The sequence below is a fragment of the Anser brachyrhynchus genome (genome assembly GCF_964034855.1).
Source record: "Anser brachyrhynchus genome assembly, chromosome: 1".
Taxonomy (NCBI): Eukaryota; Metazoa; Chordata; class Aves; order Anseriformes; family Anatidae; genus Anser; species Anser brachyrhynchus.
The window spans coordinates 61809471-61826465 of record NC_137694.1 but is presented as its reverse complement, the minus strand read 5'-3'; the positions used below and the strand labels follow the sequence as shown (position 1 = coordinate 61826465).

General features: G+C 47.1%; 1 protein-coding gene across 3 annotated transcripts; it reads left to right on the top strand.

Moving 5' to 3' along the window:
- Window positions 1-631: 631 nt before the first annotated feature.
- On the top strand, window positions 632-16210 carry DENND11 (DENN domain containing 11). 3 transcript variants are annotated; one of them, XR_013947509.1, is made up of 10 exons: window positions 632-950; window positions 5742-5841; window positions 6911-7069; window positions 7775-7928; window positions 8188-8326; window positions 8782-8913; window positions 9100-9250; window positions 9744-9812; window positions 10947-12397; window positions 12795-16210. XR_013947509.1 is itself a non-coding variant. In XM_080582581.1 (9 exons), the coding sequence occupies exons 1-9, from the start codon at window positions 704-706 to the stop codon at window positions 11140-11142; spliced, it is 1347 nt and encodes a 448-aa protein (XP_080438707.1). In that variant the 5' UTR covers window positions 632-703; the 3' UTR covers window positions 11143-16210. The 3 variants fall into 3 exon arrangements, 2 of the variants coding, with proteins under 2 accessions (XP_080438707.1, XP_080438708.1); XM_080582581.1 differs by having other exon boundaries at window positions 10947-16210; XM_080582582.1 differs by lacking the exon at window positions 632-950 and adding an exon at window positions 3092-3359 and having other exon boundaries at window positions 10947-16210.
- Window positions 16211-16995: the final 785 nt, after the last annotated feature.

Here is a 16995-nt window from a genome sequence, read left to right as displayed (position 1 = left end):
ATGGAGACAATTTTCTTAGCCCTCAATTGGAGGGAAAATTTGCTCATTTTCTGTTGAAAGAGAGTTTTTCTCCTCAAACAGTCATATTCCCTCTGAGCTGGTCTTTTTGATCTGGTGAAGCAAGGAAGCAGAGGACGTGGCCCTTGTTTTAAACTTTGCACATCCCCAACAAATGATGTCCTGTTCCCTCCTGCCGGGACAGGACCACACAGCAAAGCGGGCTGGGAGGCACCCTGCGCATGTGGGCCAGGGCTGGTATTTGGGATTTGTTTCCCCCACTGGGCTAGTGTGGGGACGCACCGGCAGCTGTGCCTGTGCTACCGTGCGGATGACAGAGAGGGGAGAAAGAAGCTCCCCCTTTTTTGTGTGTGTGTGTGTGCAGGGCTGTTTTTTTCCCCTTTGCCCACCGCCTTCCACGAGAACCTCCGCCAGGTAACCTTGTGCCGGGCTCCGTCACACCGAGCGCCCGCTCGGCACAGGAGCTGCCGGGCACGAAGTTCCCAGGGAAGGGCTGCTGGGGGCCCAGGAAGAGGGGCGGACCCCCGAACCCCCCCGCCCGGCTGCCGGCGGCAGGCCCCGCCCGCTCCCCGCCACAAGCCCCGCCCGCCGCGGCCCGCCCCGCCCCGCCATCGCCGCCCCCCGGCCTCCCGGCGCTGCTGGGCCCGGCCCGGCCCGGCCCGGCTCGGCTCGGCTCGGCGCGGCCATGGTGGAGCGGGGGGACGAGGCGCCGCTGCTCTTCTGGGCCGAGGGCCCGGCCGTGGGGGCGCCGCCGGCCGCGGCCGATGCCGGAGGAGGCGGAGGTGGAGGTGGAGGTGGCGGCGGGCGGCGCCTGGCCGGCGGCTGGAGCGCGGCGCCCTGGGGCGGCGCGGAGGCGGCGGGGCCGCCGCGGGCGGAGGAGGACCCGGACCAGATCGTGGCCGTCTTCGTGGTCACCTTCGACCCCCGCACGGGTGAGGGGGGCCGGGGGTGGGGCGGTTCGGGGCCTGGCGGCCGCACGGGTGCCCAGGGGGCTCGGCTGGGAGGCGCAGCTCGGGGAGCGGCTGGGGGCGGCGGGGGGTGGCTGCCAGCCAGCCCTGCGGGCGGCTGCCCCTTCCCTCCGGGGGCAGAGCCGGCGGGGGGGTCTCCGTAAAGCACGGCGGTTCGGTGTGCTTTGGGGTTGGGGTGTTGGAAGGGAGGGCCCTGAAAGAGCAGACCACATCCCCGTCCCGAACCGAAGATCCCTAGGAAGCGGTGAGAGCTGACCCCAAGTGCTGTCAGCACCGCGCTGCCAGACAGGTGGGCTGCTGTGCCCCAGCACCAGAGGGCTTCCAAAAATGTACCCGTCCCGTACTGCGCCAGGCACAGAGCCTGGGGTCACGGGCTCCCGGCTTGCCCAAACCTGACGTGAGGTTGGCCGACATCTCCCCGATGGGAGGTGTTTGTCCTAAGTATCCAAAACGCGGAAGGGTTTGGGCAGCGGCAGCAGTTTGTCTGTCGGTGTGACAGCATGTGCCTTCTACGAAATGGTGAGATTTTCTTGGTTGGCAGGAAGCTTAGCTTTCTCAGGAGTTTGTCTGAACCAGCTGTTGCTTTGAAAGAAGTCCAGGGAGAGTTGGGAAACAGCTCTTCTCACATCTGATGTGCAGTTAGTGCGGGGCGTCATCGGCCTCGTAACAGTCCGTCAAGTCCAGGAAGATTCGGTACCGGTGCTGAACGTAAGGAGCACGATATGGCTGCGAGGAACACAACAACAGATCTCAGCGTCACGGGTGGAAGGCAGACCGATCCGTGGAAGATGTTGGCTCAGAAGAAAGATCTTGGAGCTGCAGTGGTATGAACTTGCTGGGGCCGGGAGCAGGAATTCCTGGGTCAACCTCATCACATCTTGTGAAGGACTTGTGCAGTGTGCGTGAGAGTACCTGGTCCCTGTGTGGGACTTAAAGGCGATCATCTGCTCGGTGTCCAAGCCAGAAACCTGTCTGATCCTGCCCAGGAGAGGCACAGCACACCTCCTTTGGTGGCTCGCTCAGGAAGGCAGAGTTCCTGGTGGTGGCTGGGAGGGTGACTGCACCAGGTGATGCCTGCTCAAATGCAGGGGAGCAGTAGCAGTTCTACTGCACTGTAGGAGGAGGATGTGGTAACTGAGCAAATAAAGGCTGTAACAGATTCCCTCTCAAATTGAAAAGGGCTTGAAGCAGACAAGCTCAGTGCCTCCAGCAGGTGCGTGTGCTGGGCTCACAAAGGTCGGTTATGGGGTTGCGAGGCCACTGTTATGGTCCCACTGTCCCTGGGGCTCTGGCAATGCTTGTGTGAGTGGCTGAACCTAGGGGTCAGAGGCAGCGTCTAGACCAGTGGTGGTCACCCCACTTGCAGCATGGTAAACCTGTGGGACTTGAGAGGGAGCCTTTTCATGGCTATTACAAGGACTAATGCGCTGCGAGCTAAGCGCAGAATGGTGGCAGCCTGGGAGCCAGCCACGCAGTCCTCTCTTTGCTCCCTGCCTTTTGGCAGTCATCTCCTTAAGGGAGTAATGAGCTGGGAATGTCCTGAGACTTGAAAAAGTGCGAGCACCTGGTCTGTGCAAATGCTGCCCCACAAAGAGCGCAGTCACAAGGTGTTTTAATGAGTTTAAACTGAACTTCCTGGTACACATGTTCTCTTGGGCAGTGAGTAACCGAAGACCAGAGATTATCTTGGGCAGCAGTGGGGATACATCCGCTGGTGTGATCTACTTGGCATTAGGCTCCAGCTCATGTGCTCTGCTAGACTCATATTTGTTTTGGGTAAAGCAAGCAAAAGAGAACAGGACAATAAATTTTGCTGTGGGAAGAAGATAAAGAAAGATGAAGTGAAGTCAATGGCCACATCCTCTCTGTCAGAATACTGTAAAAGAGGCTGAACCGTCTTAGCCCTTTTTCTGTGATGGTGATGATAGACAACCTTGTGGAGGTCCTGCGCAGTCTGGTGGCTTACAGGGTGATGTGACTAATGGGGGAGGCAGCGAGGGAAGAAATGCATTTTCTACCAGTAAACATAAAAGTGTTGTTTTTCTGTCCTGCATTTCTTCCATCTAGGGAACTGAGCCAGAATACTGCTAGGTCTCACTGTGTGCTTCTCCTGTCCTGGCACAACACAGTAGCACTGCACGGCTGGGGACCCTAAAGACCTTGGGAAATACCTAGTGGTGAGGAGGGCCAGGTGATGACTACACTGCAGCCACCAAGTGCTAGCATTGTCATCATTTCTGTGAGGACCTAAAAGTCCGTGGGAGAGAAAGGACAAGGAAAAGAGCACACCAAAAGAGCACTAATTTTGGACACCAGAAACCAAGAGCGCGGTTTGTGACTTGGCCTGGTGCTGGGAGATCTCCAGATCTCCAGGTTTGTCTCTCGGCACAACCTCTCGCCAGCTCTCTAGCACTGCCTGACTCTCGCTTGGAAAGTTTCCTGTGCGCACGAGAGCTGCTTTATGCCCAGGGAAGGGAAATGCTTCCTGTTTTTCTGCATTACTCTCTCCTCCCTCCTCCTGTTTTTCATGCAGGCTGGCAGTTGCTATTGCATCTGGGTGAAGTCTCTCCTTTGTTTGCTCTGCTGTTTCACCAGACTGACTTTTTTTTTTCTTTTTATCTCCACGTTTGCTCTCCGACTGCCACGTCGCCAGTACATTCATAGGGCAAGGTGGCGTGAGGAACTGCCAGGAGCACAGGTGTGGATTGCTTATGTCAGCTCCCAGTGACAGATCCCAGGGAAAAAAAAAGCTACCTGATTTGCAAGTAGGTTTCATGGATACGCATAGGATAAGGCTCTGTTTCAAGACATCTTTTCCTTCCTTGCTGTTGCAGCACACCTGTTGTTTGAGCCATGTCCACGTCGATGCCTCTAATGAATGGTGTAACGCTTCGCAGTAGTACTTCTGACTGAACTGAGCAAAGGCAAAGTTTCCTGTGCTCGATGGTGCTCTTGCTTACTGATGTATTAATATATAAGCGATGACCAATAGGTGATTCTTTGTGATGCAAGGCTTAAAAGAGGATCTAGCCCTAACCCCAGTTTTGCGGTTAAGAGGCGACAGTCTTAAGGGCTTACTTCCTTGCTCTGTCAAGGAAGGGTCTTGTGCCTTTAAAAACAAAACAAACCCACACAACAAAAGCCAACATCTATATATAATATGCAAAGCCTACAGGGGACCGTGCAGGCTGCCATGATGTCACTGGCTTTCTCTGCCAGCCTTTCACACTTCTTAAAGGCGACGGTGCCTCGGAGCGGAGCTCCGTGCCTTCCCGCGGCTGTGCCCAGGGTCACCAGGCTGCTGCTGCTGCTGCCGCCCAGCTGGCACGGCGCCGTGGGAGAGGTGTGCTCGGGGACTGGGAGCTCTTAGCTGGATGCAAACTCTCTCTGATTGCCGCACTTATGCTGCTGTATTTTCAAGTCCTTGCCAGGCAGGGCTGGGGGAGGTCTGCTGAATACAATATCTGTGTGAGAAGAAAAATAGCCCGTTTAAATGTCAGCAGCTAAACCCAATTCCTGTGCGAGTTTGCATGCATATACTTATGCAGGATGAGTAATAACACAAGAGGCAGGCCTCAGAAATAGAGCTATTTAAACATGAGGCATCTATTTCTAAAAGTCTGGGCTAAGCGTAGGGCCCTTGCAAATGTACATGCTGTGTCCGTGCAAGCGTGGCTGCGACGCTTATCCCTAAAGGCAGGAGGAAGGATGGGGGCAGTTGAAAGCATCTTTGTGCTGCATCTTCCATTGCATTATACCAAAGAACTTTTTTTTTCCATTTGCTTTTAAAAGTAAGTTGCATTATTTCAAATTCATTGAAATGAAAACAGTATTTCAAATACCAGCGGCTGAGCCTAGAGCACGTCACTGCAGCAGTTGTGTCCAGAGGAGCAGGTTAGACTCTGAATTGTATGGAAAAGCCTGAGAAGTGCCCATTTTCATCCGTGGTAAACTTTCCAGTGACAAGGCAGGACTTTGTCAGCTCTAGGGACTTTGTGACTGCTCTATCAGGCTCCTCAGGTGGCCTTTTCTGTTGAACAACTGCGTGCTTTCAGGCTGGGCTGTCAGGTGACAGGTATTTGCTAAGTTTGATCTAGTTTGTAATTCATGTGCTTTTTGTGTGGTTATTCTAGCATGCACAAACATGTTGCAGAGCTTGGAACTCCCCGGCCTCCAAATAAAGCTTTAGCTAACTCCTCCTACCCTTCCAAAAAAAAAAATAGAGAGAAATTCTAGGGAGTAGTGACGATCAGGATGCTGGCTTAGGGGTTACTGTTTGACTGGTCCTATAATGCATAGCCAAAGGGAGATATTGATGCTGATCTATCACATAAACTCACCCTAAAGAGCAGCAGTCCATACTTAGGGTTCTGTCTGTATCAGATACTGGTGTAGGCAGCTTGAAGGGACAGTATTAGTGCTACACTGTCAAAGTGCCCCCTGGGGCAGAATGGTAGCTGCTCTGTGATAAAGTGTATAAAGAATAAACCCATAAAGTACCACTAGGTTCCAAAACAACTTGGAAAGTTTTGCAACATCTGGGTGCAGTGCTGCAACAAGTAACATTTGCAAGAGAGGTGTTGAGTACAGTATCACTGCCTCTGTCCAAAACAGTTAAGGAGTTCAGGAGCTGTGTTGGTTCAGTGATACCGGCAACCCAGTGGTGTAAAGGCAGCAACTTGCTATTGCTGGTGTTGACCCTTTACTAATGAGCACTGCATCCACGTTCACTCAAATAAATTTGCTTATTTCCAGGCAACATGGTGGAATGGTGTTTACCTCAAGATATCGATTTGGAAGGCGTGGAATTCAAATCCATGGCAAGCGGGTCCCACAAAATCCAGTCAGACTTCATGTGAGTATATCTGAGCTATACTGCTGCTTCTCTGAGCTGTGCATCTACACCACCATCCCTTGATTCAGGACATGCAAGGAAAATACCACCTATGAAGTTAAGTTCCTGCACTGCCGTACTGCTAACCCGTATCTAGCTAAGCAAAAGATACTGATCAGATTCACTCAACACGGTACGAAGTGCAGCGAGCTATGTGGCATCTGCTGCGTGACAGCTTTGAGCTGTGGAGGTCAGCCAGTGAATGGGGAAGGCCAGCTTCTCAGTGATGTGCAAATTTTAATGCTTATCGGGCAAATCGTACTGCATTGCAACCTTCCAGACAGTCAGCAGAGACCTGCTGTGAAGGAGAGAGGATGGCAGAACTGAAATGGGAAGGATCTTGCAGAAAAAGAACTTAGAAATGATGTGGTTCTTAATTCTGTCAGTGCTTTTGGATCCTTTAAATGTTGTGGTAAATGGTCCTCACTTACTTTCTTCTCCTCCTTCAGTGGAAAGACTGATGGCTAGTTCTCCATTCTCGTGCTTTTATTAGCCCAGTGCTGCAATGCAGCAAGGTTTTGCAATGAGTTGCACTTACACCATTGCTTTTGGTCAGGAATAACAGTTACTTTCTCAAAGACATACAGACTCAACCTTGCGCTCAGCTAGAGCATGCTTCCACATGCAGGCACCCAAAATATGACTAGGTAGCCAGTCCATACTCACAACTCCATGCACTGCAGGCTTTTCTTCCTTAAAAGACCACCACTGCGTTGATCGGGTCCTGCATCCTCAAGTGGCTTTCTGAGTTCTTTCCTTACTGGCTGCCATGCTGTGACGTGGCTGCTAGGGGCTTTAGTGGCAGAGGCTCTGGGAACTCCTGCCTTAAATGTCCTGTCCTGTTCCTGAGAAGGCCGAGACACCCAAGGCCAGCCCTTAACCTTTCAGATAGCAAGGTGGGATTTCAGGGGGTTCCTTAAAGAAGGAACTGTGTTCCTGAATCAGTATTTTTGGTGATCACATAGACAGATAACCTGTTGTTCATTCCCAGCTTTTAACACTAACTCTTCTGTCAAATGTTTGTCCCCAGTTATTTCCGGAAAGGGCTCTGTTTTGGCCTGGCCTGCTTTGCCAACATGCCCGTGGAGAGCGAGTTAGAGCGTGGTGCCCGCATGAAGTCCGTGGGGATTCTGTCCCCTTCTTATACCCTGCTCTATAGGTACATGCACTTCCTGGAGAATCAGGTCAGGTAAGTTCCCTTGGGTATGGGACTGGCCACTCCCCACCGGGAAAGGTAACATTGCCCTGACGGAGAGTAGTTTTAGATGGGAGTGAGGACTTGGGCAGAATGTCAGGTTATAACTCGAATGACAGGCTCACCAGAGAGAGGGTTACAATTCACAGTGGGGAAGGAGAAAAGGAACCCATTTAGCAGCAGCCTGTTTGTTGCTAACAGCCTAGTGGAACGTTACCCAAACCCTACTCACTCTGAGGCACAGTGGGGAAAAAACTGTCAGGGGAGAGCACAAGAAGTTAGCATCCTCTTGTTGAGAGGACAACAAGTTTCTCTCTCCTTTTGAAAGCTATTTTTCTAACGGCTCACAAAAAAGCCTGTCATGGTGATCCTGGTCAGGTGGATGCCTCAGCTGCGTTGAGTGGGCCTGGCCAGGAAAATGGTTCTGGTAGAAAGGAAGGCTGTTCCTACCTGAATGTGCTTTGAAACAGGATCAGTCCTATATGTAAATCAGCTCACTGTCTGCTTCATGCCCATGTTCTTTGACTGCGCTGAAAGTTGGTGTTACCCCTGATCCTCAGGCTGCCCTCCTAGATAAGTCTGTGCAGCTGAGGCACCCGGGGCTCCTTTGCTACGTAGGAAAGCAGATGCTACATGGGGGCAAGGCACTAAATAAGTAGAGTCTGGAGATGCTACAAATCTTTTTCCTTTCTTTTCCAGACACCAGCTGGAGATGCCAGGGCACTACTCCCATCTAGAGGCATTCTATGATGACAAGAAAGGAGTTCTCCCTGATGGCAAGGGCACTGCCACATCCCAGCAGCCTGTCCACTGGCTGCCGTCCATCCACAGATACATGTACCCCGAGATGAAGGTTTGGCAGGGCCTCTGAGGCTTGCAGGAATGCACAGTGTGCTGCTGCTTTTTACTGGTGTCTCATACTTCTTTACATAAGCAGTCACCCCAGCACTTTGTAGGCTGCTTTAGATGAGATTTTGTTACTTGGGCTGTTTGAAGCTGCCGTTCTCTCGTTGCCGTGTTCTGGTCTTGCTCCCACATTCAGACTTAGACATCTGTGCATGTGTCCCTGGTTCACCTCTGAGCTGTTTTCTTCCCTTTCCCTCCACCTGCAGATCACACACCCTGCTGGCTGTATGTCTCAGTTCATCAAATTCTTTGGTGAGCAGATTCTTGTCCTCTGGAAGTTTGCCCTGCTGCGCAAGCGCATATTGATATTTTCACCGCCCCCAGTTGGAGTTGTCTGCTACAGAGGTATGTTTCCAGGGACATCACGGAGCTCTTATATAGTAGGCTGAAGAACTGCAGAAATGCCTGTGGGTATTGAGGGTACAGACATCATGCAGGTCTTAAAAATCCATCACAACCATTCCTTGTGGAGATACAGTTTGGCCTTCATTTACCTGTTTCTTACAAAATGCTTTTCTTCGGGCCTTTTGGGTAAAGACATACCTGGGGCTATCAAACACAGGAAACTAAGACTGCTGAATGCATCTGTGGGATCTAGAACACACAATTCCTGTGGGAGAGCTGATTATTTCCTATCCAAGATAAGATGTTCCCACTTGAGGAGTTCTGGTGTTCAGAAGTATTTCAAAGCCTTAACCATTGTTTACATAGGAGCGTGTGGGAGAACTGGGTAAGCGGGTTCGTAATGCCCTTGCAGAGACTACTGAAAGCATCTCAGCACATCCTCCTCTTGTCTGCAGTGTATTGCTGCTGTTGCCTTGCCAACGTTTCTCTACCTGGTCTTGGAGGAACTGTCCCAGAGTCCAAACCGTTCTTCTATGTGAATGTGGCAGACATAGAAATGCTGGAGACAGAAGTATCGTATGTGGCCTGTAAGTATGATGGGTTAGGCAGAACTTTTTTAACTTCAGGCTGCAAAATGTCTTGAGACACCGGACTGTGAGTTAAAACTGAAGATAAGATGTGCATGGAATGACTGTCTGCAAAGGCAGGAGAGAACAGTTGGTCTGCAGGGAAAGCAACATGCTGTTCTGAAAAATCTTCTCTGATTTTGGCAGGTACAACAGAAAAGATCTTTGAGGAGAAACGGGATCTCTACGATGTCTATGTGGACAACCAGAATGTGAAGACACATCACGAGCATTTGCAACCACTCCTGAAAATTAACAATGCTGACAAGGAGAAGTACCGACGGCTCAACGACCAGAGGTAACACTAGAGATCTGAGTGGTCCTGGTTCTGTTAGCAGAGCAATACTATGTGGGATAGAGAGGACACTGCTCCTTGGTACTTGCCACCTTCTCTTAATATTTCTCAAGTTTTCCACTGCTTCAGCTTATCTCTTTGATTCTGGTTCCACTGTAGCTGGCTGCTATGAGAGTCCCTGAATACTCTGCACACGTGATCACTCAACCAGTGAACTGGTGGAGCAGACAGAAGGCAGGAAGAGAAGCAGAGTGTGATTCTGTGACTGATCGTTGACGCACCGCTGATCAGTAGCAGAACTGAAAACATTACCCTTGTATCCTGATTTCTAGTCCAGTGCCTTATAAAGGCTCCCTTGCCCCAGATATTGGGGCAATGGGGATAATCTGATTTGTCACCAAGAAATTGATGTGAAGTTTTCATTGTTGATCATCATTTCATAATGCTTTGAGCTTCACTGGAGGCACGTGCATTTAATCCATCTCCCTTCTCTCAGGCAGATGTTAATGTATTCTCAAGAAGTGGGTGAGGATTGTAGCTCGTGTGAAGAGGACCTTTTCATCTTGTAAGTGGATATGTCTAACACTTAGTTGGTCACTGTTGGGCTTAGGGAGCATCTTTCACTGATTTCAAGTTGCGCTAGTGTAGCATATTATGAAACACCATGGTTAACATAATTCCATAGTCAGTTTTGTGTTTCTCTAGGGATCCAAGAGCCAAACTGGTTCTTCCTTTTCAGCTCATCCCCCTTGCAATGCGAGAAGCCAAAGGCAGCCATGTTTGTCTCCACTGGGGACTCTTTAAGTGCTGGAATGGAGAAGGAAATTTTTAAAACAAAATCAGAAATGCAAGATTCCCCTCCCATTTCTGAAAACATAAACACTGTAGGACTCATCATGCGAGAAACATTTGGCTCAGGAAAGCACAATGTCTGTGGGAAGCAGGCACTGTACCGCACTGGGGGAGGTACAGCGTGGAGATAAGACCTGAGCGTGAAGGAGTAGCCCATTGATGCAGCTGGCTCTGTACTTGGGAAACAGAGGAACCAGAACTGGGTGTAGACTGTGAGGTGCAGAATTAGATGAAAACCACACCTGTACCACCTCTGAAGCCCTCCGCTGCCTGTTGCTATTGTTCACAGGCTGCAGCAGTAGGTGAGAAGTTACAGGATGAAATTGTTTGAGGGACTGTCAGCGCAGAACTTTGTGTTGAGCTGCACAGATGTAGTCAGAGCTCTTTTTGAAAAGCCTTTTGTGTTCCTAGGAAAGCACTAAGTAAGAAGTAGCTCTCTTTGCTGTGTTCTGCTCCAATAATGGAGAATTCATTTACCCAATGGCTTACTTAGATGGATAAAAACATTGTTTCTTCCTTTGCTTTATGGAGCTATAGGTCTGATATACCCACTTAATTACCACAAAGTAATTGTCAGCTCTAGCTGACAATGGGACTTTCTTCTGAAAAGTGAAATGCCTACCATAAATCAACCAGACAAAAGCACCGCTGTAAATTAAAAGTTACTGCTTTGTTTATTCCACCCTTTGTTATAGGGTGGATAGAAACCTCCTACAGTATCACCTAACAGAGTGGGATCTGTGCTTAAAGTGGGTTAAACATGATTCTGGGGCTTTGCTGCCTGTTTGGTAAATATGCTGTCTTTTTGGGGTCCAATGCCACCATCTCAGCTGACTTTACCCTACAGGTTTTTCATGGAGCAGAACAACCGGATATTTCAGACCCTGATGGAAGTGTCAGCCAGCCAGGACAAGACGCTGACAGCTGACCACGCACGAGGCATGGGTCTGGATCCCCAAGGGGATCGAAGCTTCCTTATGGACCTCCTGGAAGTGTATGGCATTGATGTTATGCTAGTCATTGACAACCCCTGCTGCACTTAAACCAAGGGCCAGAGAGATGGGGAACAAAGACAACTTTTTAAAGACTATCAGACATTGCTTAGGAGCATCACTGGAACTCACCACAGCCACTGGACAGATCTCATTTTATTTAATAACTTTATATGGAAAGTATTTATAGTTTTACAACAAAATGTGATTTTATTTTTACCACCTTGATTTCCCCAAGAAGTACCTGCTTCATTTTTTTTTTGTTGTTGTTTTCATCTCCCCTTCTTTCTCAGTTGTGTTTTTTTTTTTTTTGTTTTTTTTTTAGATAGGACCAGTGGCACCTCTGCACCAACCCTCACGGGTGCCAGTGATAGCTAAGTTTTGGCCTAGTCTGGATGCCTGAGGGCTGAGGACTTCAGGAAAGCACTATGTCTGATGGGGACCAATGTGAAATGCTGTCGCTGAGCTCTCAAGACTTGACTGGAAAACCCATCCTATCATTTTGTCTTCTACTTGGGGACTGAAGAGAGCTTCAGCACAGGCTGTTAGTTGCCCAGTCTCATAAAACATCTCCTGTCCCAACATGCTTTTGGGTGGGGACAGTTAAACCAATGATAAAGAATGGGACTCCTTTAAACACCCCTCAACCAGCTTTCAGCAGCTGAATTGGAATAAAGCCACCCTTCCTCATCAATGGCAGAAGCAATTCTGGGATGAGGGGGTGCTACAGGAACTAATGACTTTGCTTACCAGAGCGGCACGGTTTCACTTTTAGCACTGGAGGTGGTGTAAACTGTTAAAGACTACACCTACCCATCTCTCGTCTGGAGAAGAGCACCATCTCTATTTAGTCCCTCCTGCTTCCTCTGGTTTTCAGTTGTATTGAACCTGCTGCTTTGGATTAAAATCTTCAAACCAGCAAGACGGTCTCGCACTGAAGAGGGACCACCGTCACTGAGCCACTTTGCAGTCACTATGCTTTCCAGTCTCAGCTCAGATGAAGCTGGGCAGGATTGGGTTGAATTAAGTGTATTCCAACTAATGCCACTAGCCCTTTCTTTGTAGCAGACAGTAGTTGCCCCGCCTTTGAGTTAATACTGTCTGCCAATCCTTTGTCAAACAGCCTCCAGCACTGCCTGCCACTGTCCTTGTCTTCGCTGTGAGACAGACAGCAGTATGCGACCTTCCAGCTGGGACAATTTACGGTTTGCAGGCGGCTCCCTTGGAGTTTGTTGTTCCTAACTGGCTAGAAGCACTGGTTAACAGCAAGCCTTTTTCTTCCTGAGCAGAGGAGCTGTAGAATCAGGTGAATAGCATTCCTCAGTCTTTTACTGTGAAAAGGTAGGATTCACCTGATACAGGGCCAGTTTCCCTCCAGAAAGGCTATGTCTGTAAAGGGCAATCCCTTTGCCACGCCAAGTCCAAGAATGGTACTGCGGCTTGTAGGTGTGACATACTGCTTTGTCCAAAATCCTCTGGCCAGTAGTAGCATCAGCTTTAAGCTAACTGTTCTTCCTGAACTATCACCATGCCTACTTAGCCTACTGCTGCTTCTACTGTAAGAGACTTCAGCACTTTGAAGCCTTTCTGCAGTTTGTAGAAATGCAAACTGTAGTTGGTGTGTACATTTACCATAGCATTTTTATAGAATGAGACAGCACCTGAACCACCAAAGTCTCACCTGCTGATTCTATTTAAAATAGGTAAAGTAAATCTCCAGGAAGACCCCCTGTGGATTTTCTCACTCGAGGAAGGAGGCTGGCATTATTCCTTGACAGCTAGCTGCAGCAAAGGGGTAATTTTGCTTGCTCTGGATTCAAAGGTTTTAGTGAAATGTGGGATCAGAGGCTTCACAAGATTTACTGCACAGTCCATTGGTATGAGCTTCAGCATATTATGGTTTTGTGATCCGTTTCTGAGTAGTTGCTTCCCTGCTTGCTTTTTCAGTGCTTTGAATGTTTTCCTACAGGGCAAAACATGCTGCTGCTTGTATTGCCAGTTGCTCACAACTGTAACAGGTTAGGGAAAAATAGAGAGAAAAATGGGACCTGAACATTGTGTAATGGAAGGGTCAGTGGTTTTTTTTTTTTTTTTCCCCTTGAGGAAAGGCTTTGTTTTTAAATTGATGCCTCTGGTGTAAAAGCAACTCACAATCTCCAAGCCTTCTAACTTTCACTTTAATTTTAACAAGGTGTCTGCAGTGAAGACCCCTGGGAAAGTGTAGTGAACACCACATTACTGTGATTTAACTTCCTTCAGATATTAAAAAAAAAAACAACAAACTGACACTAGTCTCTAGCAACTCTTCATTTTCTATGCAGTTTAGCTGTGATCAGCTGTTAATGACTTTGTTCTCCTTGATAGCAGTAATTCTTTTGCTGAACTGAGTAAGAACAAACCTTTAACATGTCATTGAGATTTTACAGCCTCAGCAGTCAAGAGTTTTTCTAACAAACTGCATTACAGCACCATGTTCAGGAGCTGTCAGAACATCACGGCTACAAGACAGCACTGCTAGAACCCATTGAGCAAAACCCCCTGAATTTATTATTTAGCATTTATCTAACCTCTGCCTTTCAGAAACTAGGTCTTTGGTTGCTAGCAAGAGCGTGGGTGCAAAAGCATCAAAGCAAGCAGATTACTGTAAAAGTAACAGCCACATTACATCCCAGCTGGATGGCTACAGCCTATTTTGCTCTTCCTTTTAAATCTGTTTCTCTACAGCCTTTCTTGGAAGGTGACTGCTACAAAAGCCAGGAAGTATCCAGACAAAACAGAACAAAAAGACTTCTCTATCCTAACCCTTTTTTTTTTTTTTAAAATTCTCTGCAAATGAACTCTTATCAGCACTATCTGTCTCTCTAACACTCTCTCTGTGTCCTTTTTAAATATAATCAACATTGCTTTTATTGGTGTTGCATGTGGAAAATCCTTGATAAATGGGTACTGAATATAAATGAATGGCTACAGCTTGTCCCATGAAGGCTCGTTTAGCAGGCTGTTTTTGTTTTCTAGCCTTTGAGCTAATTTCACTGAATGTTATCTGTCCAGGAGCTAACTGTTATACCTTGAATGAAGTACAGCTTTTTAAAATCCTATCCTTGGAGCTTAACAGCTCTGTTTTTTTTTGGATACTAGCAGCTGGAAGGGAGTCAGCTATTTGGTGTATTTTGAATTAAAAGCAGAAGGAAAGTGTGGCATAAGGCAGGACATTGCTGACTACTGCAAGATCCTCTTCTTCATTTGAAGTACTTTGCCTTTATAGTGGTGCCTTTGATTTCTTTGGTGTGATGTCTCTGGTCTGTAGCTGGTGATGACAGGCCAGATTAAATGGTTTTAGTAACCATGTCTATCCAGTGCTGTAGTAAACAGTCTGGTATGTTTCTCTCTAACATTTAGGCCATTGTACAACCATTACAGATTCTCAATTTGTACTTGCATGGGTATAAACAGGAAAGCAAGAGCTTCACAGTTGCATCTTAAGTTGGACTAGATGTGTAATCAAGTAATGAATTATTACTACTTTACTCTGGAGTGGAAGGTAAAGCTCAAGAGAGAAATAAATGCTAGATTTTTAATCTCAATAAGGGATATACTCTTCTAGACATTTAAATCATGAGAAAAGTCTTCCCACTGCGAGTTTAGGCCAAGCAGCATAGAGCTCAGCACAACTAACAATGATAATGGATACTAAGAGGGAGGTATTTTCTTGAATTACAGTTCAAATTTGTCTTAGAGACATGCTAATACCCTCTTTTCTGGTATAAATGAAGTAGTTACTCCAATGTATATTAGAGCTAATGATTCCATCTGTCACAGCAGATGAGCTCTCCTACCCAGCGTCCTTAAGGGCAAAAGAAAGTACTATTACCTTTTCAAGATAAAGTAGCTTACTGTACAGGCTTATGCTGTAAAGCAGTGTTACTGTGATACTTCTTGCGTTTTAAGAACAGCCAAAAGCTAATAGGCAAAAACCTAGGAGTAGCTGTGGACCTCTTGGTAACAGACTATACAATGGACAAGCATGCTTTAACTTGGGAGGGGGAAAGGGAGTGGTTTCTGAAATAGCGGGGCAAAAGTATTCTGTCCTCCTGCAGAAGTCTACATACAAAGCGTGCATGCTAACCCAAATTCTCTCATCATAGCTTTTTTTTTTTTTTATCTCTTTCCCCAAAGATAATGGTCTAGTAGTGATTGTGAGAGATGACAACACGCATCTTTTGCGAGGAACTGGAATGTACCAACTTCATGGAATGATGTCTGTCTAAACCAGAGGGTAATAAATGCCAGTGAACCAGGATTTCAGATCCTGGTTAATGCAACATGCCATTCAAATGGAAATGTTTAATTGTGGTTAAAATAAACAGGTGCCTTGGGCTAGTCTAATATTAGGTTGTTATCCTTCATTTTTATTTATGTTATAGTATTTTAAGCCCTTCTAGAATGTACTGTAAGTTGAAGCCAGAATAAGTGTTCTCATGGAGTGGGACTCCTCCTTTCTGCCTTAGAGTTAATACAAAAACAGTTGTTTGTCTTGCTGTCAGACAGAAAAATAAGAAGAGAGTCCTTTCTTTTACCCTGTAGACAGTGGGTTCAACCTCTGCTTATTTCTCGTTATGATTTGCTCACACCTTCCCCTTTGAATGCTGCAATTCAGGTATCTACAACCACTCCATACTGGAAAACCTCCAAATTGTAAAGGAAGGGGAAAAAAAATCACTTGAATAAGCTAATTAACTTAGTGGATATCAATATTTAAATATTGGCCCATATCTCAGACTTTCCTTAGTACTTTTACCATCAGAACAGCATTAGGAATATCAGTTCTGAAAGGAGCTCTTAGTTACTCTTGAGCAAGGAATCACTCTGTGCAGGAGCCATGTCTCTGATACTAGGGAAGGGAAAGAGTAATTTTCCCCTTAAAAATGGTCCAGATGGACCAGAAACTGGTTCTTATCATCATGCCCCCGTCAAACAGGCTGGCTATCATTATAAGAGCTCTGATGTTATTTGCATCTCGCAGATGTGTGGTTGCTCCCATAGGCCTGTGGCTGTGTAGTGAAACTGCTTACTAAAACATGGGTATTTTTTAAAATAATTAAAGCTTACCTTTTTGAAATGGCTGCTGCCTTGTCTTTCATGCTACTTGAGCAAAACATTGCTAATTTTACTGTAGAAGAATCAGCTTGAGGGAAAACTCTCTTGGTGAGAACTGCCCCAACAGTGGCTGCAGAGCGTTCCAGGTAACTCTGCGGCAGGCAAAAAGAGCAGAATACAGCCAATGTTTCTGAGTGGCCCAGGAGTCTACTGGGTACTCATGATTGCTGCAGATCAAATGAGAGCTCAACACAGGCCCTTATCACCAGCACAATTATTAAGAACAACTAACAGACCTCTACTGTCCTATATCTCAGTCAAAAAAAAGGTTAAGTACGTAGGTAGTTAGTTTTTCCCCTCTATAGCCAAGGGAAGGACAGCATTCAGTTTGGTTCCAGCATCACTCAGAAACCAAACCTGTTCCTTCCTCTCCAAAGCATTTTTTTCCTTAGCAAGCCTCCAAAAGAGGGTGCTGTTGCAGCAGCATGGAGCCAAGCTGCATATTAAAGAGAAAAAAATGTTACTGGAAGTCAATTCACAAATGTCCTTCGACTACAGTAACAAATCAACCAACAGATGAACTTAGATTAGACATGGGGGCTATGTACAAACAGCAATCACATCAGAAAAATAACAATCTATTTTTGTTCTCAAGTAAGCAAGGCAGAATCAAATAAATGATATTTATCAGATAACCTTGATGAAGTCAATAACATTTCCTTTCAGCAATTAAAAGTGAAGCTATTAGAAAAAACTCAGAAAATCAACAAAAATGTTATGGAACTGGGGCTCAAGGGGATATAGGTT

Coding starts and splice junctions, on each gene's coding strand:
- DENND11 (XM_080582581.1), top strand. CDS start 704: ATGGTGGAGCGGGGGGACGAGGCGCCGCTGCTCTTCTGGGCCGAGGGC. Junction 5,842..6,910: donor AAAATCCAGTCAGACTTCAT/GTGAGTATATCT, acceptor GTTTGTCCCCAG/TTATTTCCGGAAAGGGCTCT. Junction 7,070..7,774: donor TTCCTGGAGAATCAGGTCAG/GTAAGTTCCCTT, acceptor TTTCTTTTCCAG/ACACCAGCTGGAGATGCCAG.